We start from the raw sequence: 18,885 nt of genomic DNA on the forward strand, positions 1-18,885 counted from the left end.
TTACTTGATTGAATCCAACCCAATCTAAACTTGAATGGTCAAAAAGCATAACCTTAATCTTCTCAAAACATTAAACTAAACCATCGTTATCGGCTTATAGATAAGTGATAGCTCTCTTTGAATTAAACCATTGGATTGTGAAATCTTCATGAAGGTAAAACCAGAATAGACACAATTATGCCTAACTTAATCTTTTTGTCGAAATCCAACTTTTGCTGTATTCCTTAAAAAAGAAAGGAAGAGTATTTTGGCGCTTTTGTAACCTAATAATGTGCATTAATTGACAAAACTCGTAGTTAAGCATCCATGTTCTTTGAAAAGTGAAATCATAATTTTTCATGTTTTTGTCCTTTTTTATTGAAAAACAAAACATTTTATAAACTGCATTTAGGCTTTAGCTGTCAAATTTGACTCGTAATAGAGAATTGAAGGTTTGAAATGATTCGAATATAAAATAATTCTAATTTAAAATGAGTATATTCAAAACAAAATTCAAATTCCAAATTTAAATCTAAAATAATAAAAATTTGAAATAATTTGATCTTAAAAACCATGACATTAAAATCACTTGAACCTAAATTTAATTAATCCAAAATAATCCAAAAATTTTAGAATATAAATTAACTCAATTTAAATTGACTCGCCTTAAAACTAACCTCACAAGTATAAATGCAACCTTTTAAACCTTAAATTTTTATAAAGAAGGAAAATTTTAATTTCAAATGAAAAACATATCTTTTAATATTTAAATTTGGTTTTAATGTTCAAATTGATATTAATTTTTTATTATCTAAATTGGTATATAAATTTGATTCATATCGCACATTTCAATCATTTTTGTAACATTATTGAAATGAGATGACATGGAACAATAAGGTTGTTACACGTTGTGCATTATCAACTAAATATACTTGCCATGTAAGCAAATTCTATTTGTTACAGTATTTTAATAAAAAAATCAATTGACGTTGGTTGACGTTAACCTTCTTGGTCAACAATGAACTTCACCATCGATCAACGTTTGCCAATATTAATTAAAGTCGTGTTTATTATTACATCAAATAGACATATATGCCAAGTTTAACACTATATTTAATCCATCTCATTTCATTTTATTAGTGTTACAAAAATAATTCGAATATTGTAGCAATATATTGTAAAAAACGACGGGGTGTTGAGGGCAAAAATGAAGTATGGGGGCCAGTGGTTGGCATTGTATGTGCCCCTCTCACAGTTGAAAGTCCGGCGGGCTGTTCTATAAGAGGCGACGATTACGGGATTAAGTGGGTCCCTATCTCCACGTTATAGATGCTTTGTTAATTGTTAAGTGCGTTAAAGCTTTGATCCATATCAACTTCCTATATGGGTTCACACACTTTATAAATTGGTAGATGGAGTTTCTTCTTTTCCTTTCTTTTATATAATTACAAATAACACATTTAAATCATAATTAAAAATCAATTAAAATTTAAATTTAAATAAATTTAGATAAAATTATACCTAATCAAACTTAGGTATGTATAACCTTAAATCAAAATAAATTTAGACAAAAATCTTAATTCAATGGTAATACAATTTAAAAGATTAATCTCAATTTTAATAAAATTACAATTAAACAATTTTTTAAGAAGAATACTTTTTGAGAAAAAATATAAATTGATTTCAAACAAAAGCAACATTAATGATGATTGGTTTGAATTTTCCTAACAATGGGGCCCTAAATCCATCCTTGAAGAGATAGACCCCCTCCTCTTTAAGTACCCCCCCTTCACCCTATCCCTTAACACTCACCTTCAACCCCCATTTCTCTTTGGCTATAACCCTCGCTGCCTCTCTATTATAAAAAAGAGAGCCAAGATTTAGACTTTTATCATAGTGTTGAAGTAATTGAAGGGAAAAAAATGGCAATGGTGAATGTAATAAGCGTTTTGATCTTTATCTCTTCAATGTGGATGATGGGTGAAGCTAGAATCCCAGGAGTTTACTCTGGTGGAGCATGGCAAAATGCCCATGCCACCTTCTACGGCGGTGCTGATGCTTCGGGCACCATGGGTATGTTATATGTACCTTCATTAACCCCCCATTTTTGCCTCATTTCACTCCTATCCCTCAAATGCTTCTAAAAAACCCAGTCCTTATTTCACATTTTTCTTTCCTTGCAGGCGGGGCTTGTGGCTATGGGAACTTGTACAGCCAAGGGTACGGAGTCAGCACGGCGGCACTGAGCACGGCATTGTTCAACAACGGGTTAAGCTGCGGTGCTTGCTTCGAGATAAAGTGTGCCAGTGACCCAAAGTGGTGTCATTCGGGGAGCCCATCCATCTTCATCACGGCGACCAACTTTTGCCCACCAAACTATGCCCTCCCAAACGACAATGGGGGGTGGTGCAACCCTCCTCGCACTCACTTTGACCTTGCCATGCCCATGTTCCTGAAGATTGCTGAGTACCGTGCCGGCATTGTCCCCGTTTCCTACCGCCGGTATGTGCTCTGTTTCTCATTTGGTTTTTGGTTAATTAGACCAGAATGGTTAAATTTTACATTAGTCCTTCAACTACAGAAAATTTCAATTGGTTGCATTTAATGTGAAAATGAACAGCTGGACTGAAAAGCAGAATATGATTAGAAGGGTTAAATTGAAACGAATTGAAGTTGACGGATCAAAACGAGTAATGAAACCTCAGTTTTAGTTATTAACAATACTGTCTATTTTGGCATGCACAAATATTAAATGTTTAATTAATGCGGAAGCCTATTTATTTTCGTTAATCTCTGTATTTTATAAAAGATTAAGAGTAGTGTCGTATTTATGGCGGAAGAGTTATTACTGTCTATCTCTGGCCACTTTAAATTTTACCAAAATACCCATATTCTTTTTCCTCATTTACTCACTAACCTTGCCTTTTTCTTTTATCGGACTTAAGTTTAGAGTAACATGTTGGTACGTGTGAATATATTTTTATTTAATTAAAAAACATTCATTATAAAATGAGAGGACGACCGCACAGTCTCCAAAGTACTTGAAGACCAATTTTGGAACCTTAATTCTTGTCTTGTTGAACAAAAACCAACAATCATGCTCCGTGTTCCATGTTAAAACATAAGGGCTCACGGTTATTATATAATTACGCAGGGTGCCATGCCGGAAGAGGGGAGGGATAAGGTTCACAATCAATGGCTTCCGTTACTTCAACTTGGTGCTGATCTCCAATGTCGCGGGTGCGGGGGATATCGTGAAGGTGAGCGTGAAAGGCTCGAGGACCGGTTGGATGAGCATGAGCCGGAACTGGGGTCAGAACTGGCAGTCAAATGCAGTTTTGGTTGGTCAATCACTATCGTTCAGGGTGACAGGCAGTGACAGGCGCACTTCTACCTCTTGGAACATCGTTCCTGCCCATTGGCAGTTTGGTCAAACATTCACCGGCAAAAATTTCAGGGTTTGATAGATTTTGCAACCCCCCCCCCCCAAAAAAAAGTTAGCAATTATTAAGTTTAACCCCATAGAACTTTAAACGAAGTTTAGGGTTTTATTAGAAAAAAAGGAATTGAAGTTTTCCCACCATAATCCATTACACCATTTTTACCCTTGATCTAGGGTGAAGTTCCATTTTAACCAATTGGACTTGGTGTTGCTTACACTTCTTTTTTAAGAAATAGGGTTTTTGGGGGTGGATGTCAATTGAAATTTTAAGTACAAGGGTGTTTTTTTTTTACTTAAACTTTTATTTTGCTGTGTATTGTTCTGTGGTGTGAATTAAGGGTTTTTTTGTTAATTTTAATTTTAGTTTTGTGGTAAAGGAGAAAAGTGAAGAAAAATAGGTGAGGACTGAAGTGGCTGCACAAAGATGTAGCCCGCAGCCCAAGTGTTGAAATGTAGTACTGGATTGGGGAGTGTCTCCTTTTATGTGTAGTTGAATTGAAATATATTTGGTTTGTTTCTTAGTCAATGTGCTTCATTTTGTCTCAATGTTTGGGTTGTATTATAAATTAATATTAATTTAATTAGTTTAAAATATTTTAGTTTTTTTATTTTAACAGAAGTTAATAAAAATATACATATTATAGAATTTAAATCCACATTAATTAGATTAGTAAAATTTAAATTTATCACTCGATTAAAATTTTATTTTAATGTTCAATTTGTTACTTTTAGTTGTATCTATGTTTTATATATATAAAGTGGTTGATTGAGTTAATGCTATGAGTCAACTCGATATTAATTCAATTGTAAAATTAATAAAATATTTTTACTTTGAAGGGTAATTTATATAATTATAAGGGTATTTTCATTCTTTTCATACATCTATGTAATCTTGAATAAAAAATTAAAAAATATTATTTGAAAATCGAATACAAAATCAACAAATTCATATAAAATTCTTTTATTTATAATAAAATTATTTTCTTTCAACCATATTATAAGTGTGATAAAATTTAATATATTATAAATAATCATAATGAAATTTATATATATAAATTGAAACCTTAATATTATATTTTATAAAATCTTTTGATATCAATATCAAATCATCAAAAATGGAACCAAATAGAGATCCAAAACCCTCAAAATGTTTATTTATCTAAATAGTAATATTTAAGGCATTACATATTTTATTGACCCCGACGTTACATCTTAGGTTACTTGGATATTTTCCTTAGACCCATTAGTGTATTTCATAAATTATTTAATAATTGGATTTATTTATAATTATTTATTTTATTATGAATTAATATAATTATTTGTAATTATATATGCGGTATGTTTGAATAATATTTATAAATTGACTGTAGTTGAAGTTAGGGATGAGTTTTCGATTGAATTGAGCTGAAAAAAATTGAGTTAGTTGAGTTGGTGAGTTAAACATTATCGTCCTAACTTGATTTGGAATTTTCTTTTCAAATTGAATCAAATGAAATGAAATTCTAATTGAATTAAGTCAAATAATTTGTCCTAGTTAAATTAAAATAAAAGTTAAACATGCCAATTAAAAATTTTGTTGAAAATATAGACTAAATTTCAAGCTACAATATATAAATTTGAGATTATATGTATTTGAAAACTCTTTCAAAGCAAATATTAGAATAATAAAATAATTTACTATGGTAAACTTCATTTGATAATTTATTTTAAGTACTCAAATTTACCATTTTGGAAACAAAAAAATCTTTTCACAATTGAACATTTTATATAGTTTTTAATTTTATATTTTCTGTAATTTTTATGGATATTTTAAATTTTGAATATCACCTTTATTTTGTCGTCTGTTTTTATTAGGACCAATTTATTTATTTTCAAAATTGAGAGACCCAAATGATATTTACACCTATTCTTTTATTCAAATTATAAAATTTAATTCTACGTCTCAAATAACTGAATTACTTATTTGAGTTGGTTCAAAAATTGAATAACCGAATTATACAATTCGAATAAGTCAAAAGAAAATTTTTTTAGTAAAATATGCAAACATTAGTGACTAAATTTATCATTAAGCTAATTATGATATCTTGCCACAATTTAAAAAGAAAATTCATTCTAAAATGTAAAATTATAGATGAAAATAATGAAAATTAAAATGTAATAACTTTTTATTCATTAAAAAATAAAATTGTTTTAGAATTAAGATATCCAAATTGGGAGGTGACATCATAATAAGGTCACAACTCCAAATGCATTTAGTTCAGTGAAGCCAGAGCACATGGGTTGTGGGTCTTCCCAATCTTATCCCTTTACGCGCTCTGGAATATACGATGATTTTTTCTATATATTTTATTCTTAGTATTTGGCCAAAATTTTTGTGATAACAATTTCAATATTTTTCATATAAAAATTAAGAGTGAGTAAATCTAAAAAAAATTAAAAAATTTATTATCCATCATGTAGAGCTTGCCCAAGACTTCACCATGGAACATGGGATATAGATGCACGAAGCATTGTGATTAATTTTAAGGTCTCAAAATTTTAATTTTTATATTTTTGTAATGTTTTATAGATATTTTAAAATGTTGAAAATTATTTTTATTTTGTTGTATTGTTTTTACTAGGAGCAATTTGTTCATTTTCAAATTGATGAAGCTCTAAATGATATTGTGGAAATTGTGTATTTGGTAAAATTTTACTTGTATTTTCATTCATTCAATGAATGTATTTATACAAATTACAAGGGAAGAAAAGCGACTAAACCGACTATTAACAAACTAAACTATAGTTTGTTAATTCTAACAAACTTTGACTATTTCGACTAATTAAATTAGCAATATACTAATTTAATATACTAACATCCCCCCTCAAGCTAGAGAATGTATATTCAACATGCCTAGCTTGAACAAATTTTCTCGAAATGGAGCAGTAGCCAAGGATTTGGTAAACATGTCAGCCAACTGATCTTTAGAAGAACAAGGCAACAATTGTATCACACCAGTTGAAACTTTCTCCCTTACAATATGACAATCAATCTCGATGTGTTTTGTTCTTTCATGGAATGTTGGATTAGCGACTATCTCAGAAAGTAGAATTATTATCACAATACAATCTTGTTGATGAAGAAACTGGTTGATGAAGATCATCAAGTAGATAGTGCAACCATTGAATTTCACAAGCTGCTGCTGCTAATGCTCGATACTCAGCTTCAGAGGATGAGCGAGACATTGTGGTTTGCTTCTTTGCTTTCCAACTAATAAGGGAGGCACCAAGAAAAATACAAAAACCACTTATAGATCATCTGGTTTCTGGACAACCAGCCCAATCAGAATCACTAAAGCCTCGAAGTAGCAAAGAAGAAGTTGCTGAGAAAAATATTCCGGAACTAGGAGAGTTCTTTAAGTAGCGCAATACATGATGAGCTGCCTGAAGATGCAACACAGTTGGTTTATCCAAGAATTGACTTAGCTGCTGAACTGCAAATGAAATGTCTAGTCGTGTTGATGTAAGATAAATGAGTCGACCAACCAGCTGTCTATAGAGTGTATTATCAGCAAGTAATTCAGTGTCATCACTTCGCAATTTTGAGGTTGATTTGGTTGCCATTGGAGTTTTTGCTGGTTTACATTCCATGAAGCCACTATTAGTCAAAATCTCAAGACAATACTTCCTTTGAGATAAATGAATTCCTGCAGTTGACCTTGCAATCTCGAGACCAAGAAAATACTTAAGCTCACCAAGGTCTTTGATTTTAAATGCCTGATCTAGAAAACTCTTAACTGTAGAAATTTCATGTTGATTATTACCAGCCAATATCATATCATCAACATAAACAAGCAAGGCTGTAAAAGAATCATTTTCCTTTTTGACAAAGAGAGAATGATCAGAGGAGGATTGTTTGTAGCCAAGGGATAAAAGAGAAGCTGTAAGTTTGGAGAATCACTGTCTGCTAGCTTGTTTTAACCATATAGAGATTTTTGTAATTTGCAGACTTTGCTCTTGTCTGATCCTTCAAATCCAAGGGGCAACTTCATGTAAACTTCCTCATTCAATTCACCATGTAAGAACGCATTATTGACATCTAACTGCTGGAGAAACCAATTCTGAGATGCAGTTAAAGCAAGAAGAAGTCGCACAGTAGTAATCTTTGCAACCGGAGAGAAAGTGTCAAAATAATCAACACCTTCTCGTTGTGTGTATCCCTTAGCAACCAGGCGAGGTTTGTATCGCTCAATTGAGCCATCAGCCTTATGTTTGACTTGAAAAACCCATTTGCAACCAATTGCTTGCTTACCAGGTGGTAACTCAGTAATAATCTAGGTCTTAGTTTGTTCAAGAGCATTAATCTCAGCTTGCATTGCCTTTCGCCAATGTAAATGTTTTACGGCTTGTGTGTATGTTTTTGGTTCAGTAGTGGCAGTAATGGCTAAAGTATAGTGTAAATGTGTAGCTGAAAGGTTTGAATAGGAAAAAGTTTGAGTAAGAGAGTAATTATTACCTGGGAGAAGATTGGTACCAGCCTGCAGAGAAGAGCGTTGATAATCATTCAAATAACGAGGTGGTTGTCTGTTTCTTGTAGGACGGGTTACATTTGGAGTTGGTGGTTCAATATGTGGTTCATCATGTGGTTAAGTATTTGTGGGTGGTGGTTCAATATGTGGTTCAGTATTTGTGGGTGGTGATGGTGTTTTAATAGAAGAAGATGAATCTGATATAGGTTCATCATAGGTAGGAGAGGAAGCTAAAACTGGTAATGAAGGTGATGAAGGAGACAAGGAACTGTGAAGAAATGGAAAATGGTGTTCATGAAAGGTTACATTTCGAGAGATGAAAATGATTTTGGTATCTAAGTCAAAAAGTACATAACCTTTAACTGTAGGTGAAAGGCCAAGAAAAATACATGTTCGAGAACGAGAATCAAATTTATGCCTATGAGCTGTTAAAGTAGATGCATAAGTCAAACAACCAAAAACTTTTAGAATAGAGTAATCTGGTTTGGTTTGGTGAAACTTTTCATAAGGTGTAAAGTTGGAAAGGAGAGGTGTAGGTGTTCTATTTATGAGATAGACAACATGTAAGACTGAATATCCCCAGAAATATTGAGGTGTATGAGAATGAAACAAGAGGGCTCGAGCAACATTTAAAATATGTTGATGTTTTCGTTCCACCGAGCCATTTTGTTGTGGTGTTTCCACACAAGATGTTTGATGTATGGTTCCTTTAGAAGCATAAAAAGAAGGCATAGCAAATTCAGAACCATTATCAGATCGAATCATTTTAATTTTGGCTGAAAATTGGGTCTCAACCATTTGGAAGAAATTTTGAATATGTTCTCGAACTTCAGACTTTGTTTTTAAAAGAATAAGCCAGGTATAACGGCTGTAATCATCAACAATTGTCAAGAAATATTTATGGCCATTAATAGAAACAAGAGGATTAGGGCCCCAAATATCAGCATGTATGAGATCAAATCTCTTTATTGAAACAGAATTGCTTACAGGAAAAGAAAGCTTTTTGTGCCTTGCCAAGTGACACGTTTTACAAGCTGAATTATCAAAAAGTTGAAAAGTATGTATTTCTGGTAAAAGAAGTTTTATTCTCGAGTCTGAAAGATGACCAAGACGAGAATGCCATACATTTGTAGTATGAGTAGCAGTAAAGGTTGTAGTAGAAAGGGTAAAAGTTTGAGATGGATAGTCAAGTAGATAAAGACCTCGATATGCTCTAGCTGTACCAATCATCTTCCAGGATGGGAGAGCCTGTATCTTGCAAACATTAGAATGAAAGGTAAAACAACATGGCAAAGTAGTAGTAAGTTTGGTTACAGAAAGCAAATGGAAGGTAAAACCTGGAATATAAAGAACATCATGTAAACATAAATGTTCATGAAAAATAACAGTACCAGATATACATGCTTCAAGTTTGGTACCATTAGGTAAAGTAACAAGGATGGGTTTAATATGTTTATATGAGGCAAAAGATGATAAAGAATAGGTAATATGATCAGTAGCACCAGTATCAATGATCCAAAAAGGAGTTAAAGATATACCTTCAGTGGTAGCAAGAGTAAAGTGAGAGTCACGGATAACATTGTTGGTTAAAGAGGTAGAAGAGGGAATGGATGGAGAGGGTGATGGTTTGAGTAAAGCAAGAAGCTGGGAATATTGCTCTTGAGTCAAAGTAAAACCAGAATTATTAGATGAGGAATCACTTAGTGTTGAAGTAGGTGGAGGCTCAGCAACATCATCAGAATAAACATTGTTGACACGAGCCTGACCCTTTGCCCTGTATCCATTATTATAACCATTCTTGCGAAAACATGTTTCAATTGTATGACAAGGCCTTTGACAGAAAATACACCATCTTTTGTCAACAGTTGAAGAAGAAGCATCAAATCGCTTAGTAACAGCATTCACACTAGAGGTATTATCAGAGGAAGACAGATTATTAACAAACACCTTTGAACTTCCAGTATTGAACTGTCTTTCTTGTTGAATCACCATAGAAAAAGCCTTATTAATGGATGGCAAAGGATCTAAAAGCATAATCTGAGATCGCAAATCAGAGATTCGATAAACATCACCTTGAGAAAATCGTTCTCGAAGATCATTCCAGATATCAAATGCAGTATTAACCCAAAGAACACTGCTAAAGATGAAAGAACTGATAGAGTGATTAAGCCAAGAAATTACCATGGTGTTACATCGTTCCCAAGCAGGATAAAGAGAATCAGTGTCAGATGGTACTGTAATGCTTCCATCAACAAACTGAAGCTTGTTCTTCGAGAGAAGTGCAAGACGCATTGCACGAGACCAAGAATGATAGTTGGAACTATTGAGAGCTGGTGAAACAAGTATAAGCGAAGGATTTTCATTTGGATGCAAATAATAAGGATGGAAATAGGAATTGTAGGATCAGAAAGCTCAATCGTTGATGAATTAACAGGCATAATGGAAAAAGAATCCAGGAAAATGCCAAGAAAATACAGAAAAGCAGAGAAAATGCGGAAGAATCTTTAAACGTCTGATACCATGTGGAAATTGTGTATTTGGTAAAATTTTACTTGTATTTTCATTCATTCAATGAATGTATTTATACAAATTACAAGAGAAGAAAACTGACTAAACTGACTATTAACAAACTAAACTATAGTTTGTTAATTCTAACAAACTTTGACTATTTCGACTAATTAAATTAGCAATATACTAATTTAATATACTAATGATATTTACACCAATTTGTTGTTTGAATTATAAAAGTTCAATTGGGCTACACCTCAAACAATTAAATTACTTATTTGAGTTGATTCAAAAACCTAATAACTTGAATTATATAATTGAATAAGTCAAAAGTCACGTCCCTAAATCAAATAACACAATTATTTGCTCGAATGCTAATAAGGAAGGTTGAAATTTTTGGAGAAGTATGCGATAGAATCCAGGATGATGAATTAAAATTTTCAAAATTAATTAATTTTCGAAATATATAGTAGTTAATTATCATTTATATTATCAAATACAATATAAATGGGCGTTTGACCATCAAATTTTGGATTACTTTATTAAGATTTAAGTGTTTAATTGACTTAAAAATAAATTTTATTATATTAAAATTGCTTTAGGGTCTCATAAAATTATAATAATTTAAGAAAATCATTATCATAATGTTAGTTAAACAATCAGTAAATATTATCTTTTATTGTAAAATATGCATATGTCCAATTATTAAACACTCCTCTATTTAATTAAAAAATACATGACTCTTAAAATAGAAGAAATTATCTTAAAAAGGCTTCACTCATCGCACATGATTCACAGTTTTGAAAAAGATTAATTTTGAACTGAATATAAAAACTGTACCATGTAATTTAATTCTTCGGTTTTGACTTTTGAGGGATCATCATATTTTGGATTCCTATTTTACCTTTCTTTATCATTTCTGCTCTTTTTTATAGGCATTCACATCTACTCCGTTCTTTTCAATTTTGTACACTGGTGGTGGACCCAATTACCTCCTCCTTTTAGCCCCATTTCCTTTCTTCCTCTCACCATTTTGGCAAGCAGGAGGCTTAACCACAACCAAGTTTTTCATCTAATGGATCTCACCCCCATCACCATCCTTTGCTCTTCATTCAACACCAAAGTGTTACAGATAAAGCAGCTCTGTGCTTTGGGTGTGGGAAACTTATAGTCGGTCCAAGCTATGGCTGCAATGACTGTAAGTATTATCTTCATAAGAGATGTGCGGAGTTAGAGTTAACCCCCCACCTTAATCATCCTTTCCACCCTCAACACCTTCTCACTCTTCTGCCCAAATCTCCTTACGACGGTGAATGGGAGTGTGATTTTTGTGACGAGATTTCTTCGGGATTCGTTTATCATTGCGATCCTTGTAAATTCGATCTGCACATCATCTGTGCTTTGCTTCAATCATCCATTGCTCCAAATTTTCCTACTTCTTTGCATCAACATCCATTGTTCTTCATTCAAGACCATAACGACGAAGTCAATCGCGATTGCTCCGGATGTTTGAAACCATTATCTGGTCCAATTTACCATTGTTCAGATTGTGCTCTTTCTTATGAATTCTTTTACCTTCATAAACAATGTGCAGAGCTACCCCTTGAGATTAATCACCCCTACGACCGCCGTAAGCATCCCCTTACTCTCTTGCCGAAACGACCTACTCATCTTCCCAACTGTAGTTGTTATTTGTGCAAAATTCGGTGGGAAGGGTTTGTTTATTCTTGCTCTTTTTGCAAAATTGAGCTTACTCTTGATGATTTTTTCTCACCACAAACAATCACAAATGCAAGTCATGAACACCCATGGATGCTTCTATCAAGACAAATGTCATTTATTTGTGATTTTTGTGGCACCACTGGAGATCGCACCCCTTATCTCTGTGCTACATGTAACCTTCTTGTCCATAAAAATTGCATTTCATTGCCACGGAATATCTTGATAACGCGACATCATCATGTTATTTCCCACTCATATTCTCTTCCGCAACAAGATGAATTGTGCAGAATTTGTTACGAGGAAGTCGATACGAGGTATGGCAGTTACCATTGCAATGCTTCTGATTGCGACTATATTGTACATGTGCATTGTGCTACAGATAAACCAGTTTGGGATGGAAAAAGTATCCCGGAAGACTATGATGAGAGGTCCATGGAAGCTCTTGATGAATCTATAAATTGGATTACCGATGTTGTTGAATGAGTTTTGGAGAGATTACGGTAGCAGTTGAGATCAAACATGCCTACCATGATCACAATTTAAGACTCACTTTTAGTGGGGAGATGAATGATGGTGGCCAATGTGATGGGTGTATGAGGCCTATCTCAACTCCTTTTTATAGTTGTGAGCAATGCAAGTTTTTTCTCCATAAAGAATGCGCTGAACTGCCGAGAAAAAAACGACACCCATTGCACAAGCACTTGCTTACACTCACAAATTCAAACACAACACGTTTTTCAGGATGTAGTGCTTGCCTAAGGCGTCACCAAGGATTTAGCTACAAATGCAACGATGGAGATTGCTGGCCATTATTTGAATGTGACATTCGGTGTATTTTATTATCGGACACTTTGGAGCATCCAAGTCACGAGCATTCATTGTTCCTTATCCATAACTTTTCAGCGAAATGCAGTGCTTGTCGTAGAAAAGCATACGAGTTATCGTCAATGGTATATAGATGCACGAAGCGTTGTGATTTCACATTAGATCTACAATGTGCCACACTACCACTCACAGCTTGGTACAAGCATGATAGACATCCTCTTACTCTGACTTGTTTTGATGATTCTGATCCTTCTCAACATTATTGTGATCTGCGTGAGCATAAAAGGGACCCAAATAATTGGTTTTACTACTGTGCTGAATGTGATAACTCTCTTCATTCCAGCTGTGCTCTTGGGGATCTCCCATTTCTGAAGATTGGAAGCAAGCATCGTTTGCATAAACACCCACATCCATTCACTATTGTGAAAAACATATGGGATTGCCCTCCACGTAAAATTTGCGGTGAGGTTTGCAATGGAGAAGCCCTACAATGTAAAAAATCTGAATGCAACTTTAGCGTCCACTGTAACTGCAGTATGTATGTTTAGGGATTGAAATAGACAAGTTACAACTTTACAGATCTGTATGATTTTTCATGATTGCACCAATCTGTCATCAACGCTCATGGCTTTTGCTTTTCATTCTGTTGTTAATGTTTGAGCGCTTGAAGTTGGTTTAGATGAAACACAATCGGTAATTAGTTATCATTTGTTATTCTACTAGGTTGTTATCATCTGTAATATGAAGCAAGGTTTGATTTGATTTGATTTATATATAAATCAGTGCATGTTGTGCTGAAGGATGGAAAAGGGTATATGAATGAAATGAACTTCCACAAGGCTAGTACCATTTTCTACCCAGCATTAAGAGAAATTGCAGGGAATAATTAGAGGAGTGTATGAATGGAGTTGAGTTCGGGGTTAATCGAGATTTTGATAGCTCACTTTAAACTTCACTCAAGTGGCAACTACAATGAGCGGAATCTTCATTTAGTCCATTAGATTTTAGTACTGTTTCATCTTTGTTGATTGCAAAGTTTCCTTAATAATTGTAATGTATTTTTAATAAATTTTAAAAATTAAAACAGACTGGAAATTTTTAAAACTTTATATAATATTTAAAGACATTTATTAATTAAATAGTTTTAATGTGCTAATAAAATTGCAGTGGTTGGAATAAATTTCATTTATGAGGAAATTGGGGAAGGGTTTTAATTCTGTTTTTGGGTTCTAATTCTGTCAAAATCAATTTTTATACAATAATACTCAATTAAATTAACTGAGTTAAAGAGTAGGGCTAATTCTGCAGCCACAATTTTAAAGCCCAAAAGACTTTTCTGTTCTGCCCTTTCTTTCTTTGTTCGTTTTACCAAATAAAGCTACCATATGGCAAAATCTTCCAGCCCAAATAGCATATTTTCTTCCTTAAACTTTAGTCTTTTTGGTGAGTACAGAGCAGGAAAAAAAATTATGTTATGTGAGTTGTAATTATTGGAAATAACTCCAAAATTTTTTTAAAATTAATTAAGAATAGATTTAATTCTATATTTATGGGACTTTTTCTGGAAAGAATTTCACTGTAAAAGATGATTTAAGCTTAATCTAATTAATGTTTGTTGGAGTCTTACTCTCGTACAATTATAATGAGTAAACTCTCTCACCAAAAATTTTTCCGAGTTGGTGGGATGAGAATAAACTCTCTATTTCAGCCCATATCAACCACCATTAATATTGAGATACAATTTGAGATAAATAAAAATACTTTTTGATTGCATGTTTGTTAAAAAGAAAAGATAATTACACTAGATCTCTTCGAAATTCCTCCTTTAGCAAGATATATTCTTCGCTTTTATCACTTTTTATTGCATAAAATCCCTTAAATAGTGATGCAAAGATGAATTGTGATGCTTGTTGTAGAAAAAGAGACGCATGAGACACGGTCTACAGATGCGTGAAGCGTTGTGATTTCACTTTACCTCAACTTATTTTGATGATTCTAACCCTTCACAGCATTACTGTGATTTGTGTGAGAATGAACGAGACCCAAATGATTGGTTTTATTATTATGCTAAAAGTGATAACTCTTTTGAACCTCATGTGATGGCTTGATAGTCAAGGGTGCTCATTGACCCAGATATGGCCTAGGTTCAAGTCGTGCTAGTTCGCGTTTGTTGTTTAAGTTTTGCCTTATTATTATAATTCACAAAGAAAAAAAAAAGATGATAACTTAATCATTCCAAATGTGCTGAATGTGATATCATCTTTAAAATAATTTTGTTAGTTACTATTAATAATTTATTATTAACTATCAATTATTTTTCATTATGTTGCTTATGAAACATTACTATTTTATAAGTGTGAAGTTTGCTATATGATAGGAATAAATTACGAAAATAATTATTCAATTATATAAGACATTTAGGTTTGACCAACCAACTTTTACAGTTATCTATTTTGACACTAAAATTAAGAATATAAAATTATGGTCACCTAATCATTAATATTGCCACATCTTCTAACTTATAACATAACATTGTCCACATGCTATTATATGTTTGGAAGTAAAAATCTAAATCATAATTTTGACCACTAAGTTTTTGTTGAGAAGTTTTATTTTAATTATTAAAATTTGAAAATTTATTATTTGGTTTCCAATTTTATGTTTTCCAAAATTTATTGTATTAATATTTGGTCTCTATTATCAATAATTCATCATCCATAATGGCTTAATTGTCAACATTTTTATATTGGGTATAATAAATTAAATTTTTACTTATATTATTTATATTAAAATATGTTAAGAGAACACTTAAATAAATATTTCAAATTTTATATAATTAAAAATAAGCTTTCATTATTATTTTTTACAAAATTAAGATTATATATTAACTTTTACTTTATTGCAATTATATTCTTTAATTTAAAGTTAGGATAAATAAATTTAATTAACAAAACTATTAAAATTCATTCCTTCAACATTTAAATAAATTTAATTATTACAAACTTAATGAGTGAACCAAGAAATTCTAATTGAAATATAAAATTCAATTGTGTTGAAATAAAAGAAAGGGTAAATTACACCAATAGTCACTCAACTTTGATGCAGTTGATAAAACAATCACTCTGATTTCAATTCAGTTACTCAACTTTTAAAAAATGACAAATCAGTCACAACCGTTACAAACGTAACAAAAAGGTGAGGTGGCTCTTTAACTTGCCATGTCGACATCCTACACGGCCTCTACACCATCCCCCGTTAACTTGCAGTAGAAGAATAAAGAAAAATAAAGAAAAAAATTCCCTACTCAAGTCACCTTTGATTCATCAACGACGTCTTCTACACCATCCCCAATCTCTTACCTTACAGGAATCCAAACCTCTCCCTCTCCTGCACCATCTATTTCCCACTACTAATCATTTCATGTTTCTAGATCATCGAAAAAAGTAAACCATAAGAAAACCATTTTTTTTTGTAATTTTTTAGGGAAAATCATTTCATCTTTCTCATAAATGCTTCTTTAACCTTCATATCACCCCTACGATCGCCGTAAGCATCCCCTTACTCTCTTGCCGAAACGACCTACTCATCTTCCCAACTGTAGTTGTTATTTGTGCAAAATTCAGTGGGAAGGGTTTGTTTATTCTTGCTCTTTTTGCAAGATTGAGCTTACTCTTGATGATTTTTTCTCACCACAAACAATCACAAATGCAAATCATGAACACCCATGGACGAATTTGTCAAGACAAAGGTCATTTGTTTGTGATTTTTGCGGTACCACCGGAGATTGCTCCCATTACATTTGTGCTATATGCGACCTTCTTGTCCATAAAAATTGCATTTCATTGCCACGGAATATCTTGATAACGCGACATCATCATGTTATTTCCCACTCATATTCTCTTCCGCAACAAGATGAGTTGTGCAGAATTTGTTACGAGGAAGTCGAAACGAGGTATGGCAGTTACCATTGCAATGCTTCTGATTGCGACTATATTGTTCATGTGCATTGTGCTACAGATAAAGCAGTTTGGGATGGAAAAAGTATCCCGGAAGACTATGATGAGAGGTCCATGGAAGCTCTTGATGAATCTATAAATTGGATTACCGATGTTGTTGAAGAAATGAGTTTTGGAGAGATTACGATAGCAGTTGAGATCAAACATGCCTACCATGATCACAATTTAAGACTCACTTTTAGTGGGGAGATGAATGATGGTGGCCAATGTGATGGGTGTATGAGGACTATCTCAACTCCTTTTTATAGTTGTGAGCAATGTAAGTTTTTTCTTCATAAAGAATGCGCTGAATTGCGGAGAAACAAACGACACCCATTTGACAAGCACTTGCTTACGCTCACAAATTCAAATGCAGTACTTTTTGTATGTAGTGCTTGCCAAAGTCTTCACCATGGATTTAACTACAAATGCAATGATGGAAATTGCATGTCATTCTTTGAATGTGATATTCGCTGTATTTTATTATCGGACACTTTGGAGCATCCAAGTCACGAGCATTCATTATTTCTAGTCCACAACTTTTCAGCGAATTGCAATGCCTGTCGTAGAAAAAGTGACCCATGGAACACGGCATATAGATGCACGAAGCGTTGTGATTTCACTTTAGATCTAGAATGTGCCACACTACCACTCACAGCTTGGTACAAGCATGATAGACATCCTCTTACTCTGACTTGTTTTGATGATTTTGATCCTTCTCAACATTATTGTGATCTATGTGAGTATGAAAGGGACCCAAATGATTGGTTTTACTATTGTGCTGAATGTGACAACTCTCTTCATTCCAGATGTGCTCTTGGGGATCTCCCATTTCTGAAGATTGGAAGCAACCTTGACAAGCGTCTTTTTCATAAACACCCACATCCATTCACTATTATGAAAAACATATGGGACTGTCCTCCATGTAAATTCTGCGGTGAGGTTTGCAATGGACAAGCCCTACAATGTAAAGAATCTGAATGTAACTTTAGCGTCCATTGGAAATGCACTTATCATTTATGCTGATCCTCCAACTCCAGTGAATCATCGTTTTAATGATATTCCAAGCTGATGTTTGTGAAACAGACAAGTTACAACTCCACGTATCTGTATGTATTAGCGTGGGTGAGCCAATTTGCCAACAAGGCTCATGGAGCAATCCGTAATCAGTTATTATCTGTCATATTGATTTGATTTATATATAAACCAGTGTCATGTTCTGTTCAAGGATGAGACAGGGTATATGAATGGATTTTAGATTCTTTTTGATAGAGTTGAGCCAGTTTTTAGGGTTAATCGAGATTTCGGTGACTCACTTTAAACTTCTCTTGAATATGGCCTCTTTTGCTCAGTCCATTATGCCCTTTTCCTCTATTCCAATTATTTTGTCACAAAAGTAACCAAGTTCAAATGCTCGTAGTTTGCTCTTGCTAAGTAAAAACTGCCAAAGCTGCTGATAGAGGCTACATCAATGGGCACCCAATTACATTTGTTGAAGGATGAAATATGTAATAAATCATTTAAACGACGTATTATGAAATCTGACAATTTGTAACAAATTGCAAATAGCCTTAATATATCAGGTTACTGAAACAGAAAATGATCATTGAGCTAATAATCAAGATAAAATTGAATAATTTTAGTCTGCAACTATAATGAGAACATTTTTTTGGTGAGGATGATGAGCGGCAAAAACATGATGTTACCCACTTTTTTCAGTGACTGCTGGTTTGGAAAATTTTAAATTATTTAAAGGCATTTATTCATTCAATAATTTTAATGTGCTAATAAATTTACAGTGTTTTGCTGGTGCTTTTTTATTGGTTGGAATAATTTTCATATATGAGAAATTGGGGGGGGGGGGGTTAATTCTGTTTTGGGTTCTAATTCTGCTTATGCTGTCAAA

At 33.1% G+C, this 18,885-nt stretch overlaps 2 protein-coding genes and 1 pseudogene across 2 annotated transcripts; all 3 read left to right on the forward strand.

Moving 5' to 3' along the window:
* The first annotated feature begins 1,773 nt into the window (after nucleotides 1-1,773).
* LOC105788816 (expansin-A4) lies at nucleotides 1,774-3,947 on the forward strand. Its single transcript, XM_012615865.2, has 3 exons — nucleotides 1,774-2,052; nucleotides 2,163-2,481; nucleotides 3,134-3,947. The coding sequence occupies exons 1-3, from the start codon at nucleotides 1,902-1,904 to the stop codon at nucleotides 3,441-3,443; spliced, it is 780 nt and encodes a 259-aa protein (XP_012471319.1). The 5' UTR covers nucleotides 1,774-1,901; the 3' UTR covers nucleotides 3,444-3,947.
* Nucleotides 3,948-11,490: 7,543 nt separating this feature from the next.
* Nucleotides 11,491-13,625, forward strand: LOC105789695 (uncharacterized; annotated as a pseudogene).
* Nucleotides 13,626-16,517: 2,892 nt separating this feature from the next.
* LOC128034532 (uncharacterized) lies at nucleotides 16,518-18,005 on the forward strand (the record flags this gene model as incomplete). Its single annotated transcript, XM_052623015.1, has 1 exon — nucleotides 16,518-18,005. A coding segment is annotated over one exon (1,488 nt), but the record flags the coding sequence as incomplete, so codon positions are not given.
* Nucleotides 18,006-18,885: the final 880 nt, after the last annotated feature.

The sequence above is a fragment of the Gossypium raimondii genome, chromosome 2 (assembly GCF_025698545.1).
Source record: "Gossypium raimondii isolate GPD5lz chromosome 2, ASM2569854v1, whole genome shotgun sequence".
NCBI lineage: Eukaryota > Viridiplantae > Streptophyta > Magnoliopsida > Malvales > Malvaceae > Gossypium > Gossypium raimondii.

What these genes read in the sequence shown, in the direction of transcription:
- LOC105788816 (XM_012615865.2), top strand. Translation starts at nt 1,902, where the DNA reads ATGGCAATGGTGAATGTAATAAGCGTTTTGATCTTTATCTCTTCAATG. An exon ending in TGATGCTTCGGGCACCATGG is followed by an intron (nt 2,053 to 2,162) that starts GTATGTTATATG and finishes CTTTCCTTGCAG; the next exon opens with GCGGGGCTTGTGGCTATGGG. An exon ending in GTCCCCGTTTCCTACCGCCG is followed by an intron (nt 2,482 to 3,133) that starts GTATGTGCTCTG and finishes ATAATTACGCAG; the next exon opens with GGTGCCATGCCGGAAGAGGG.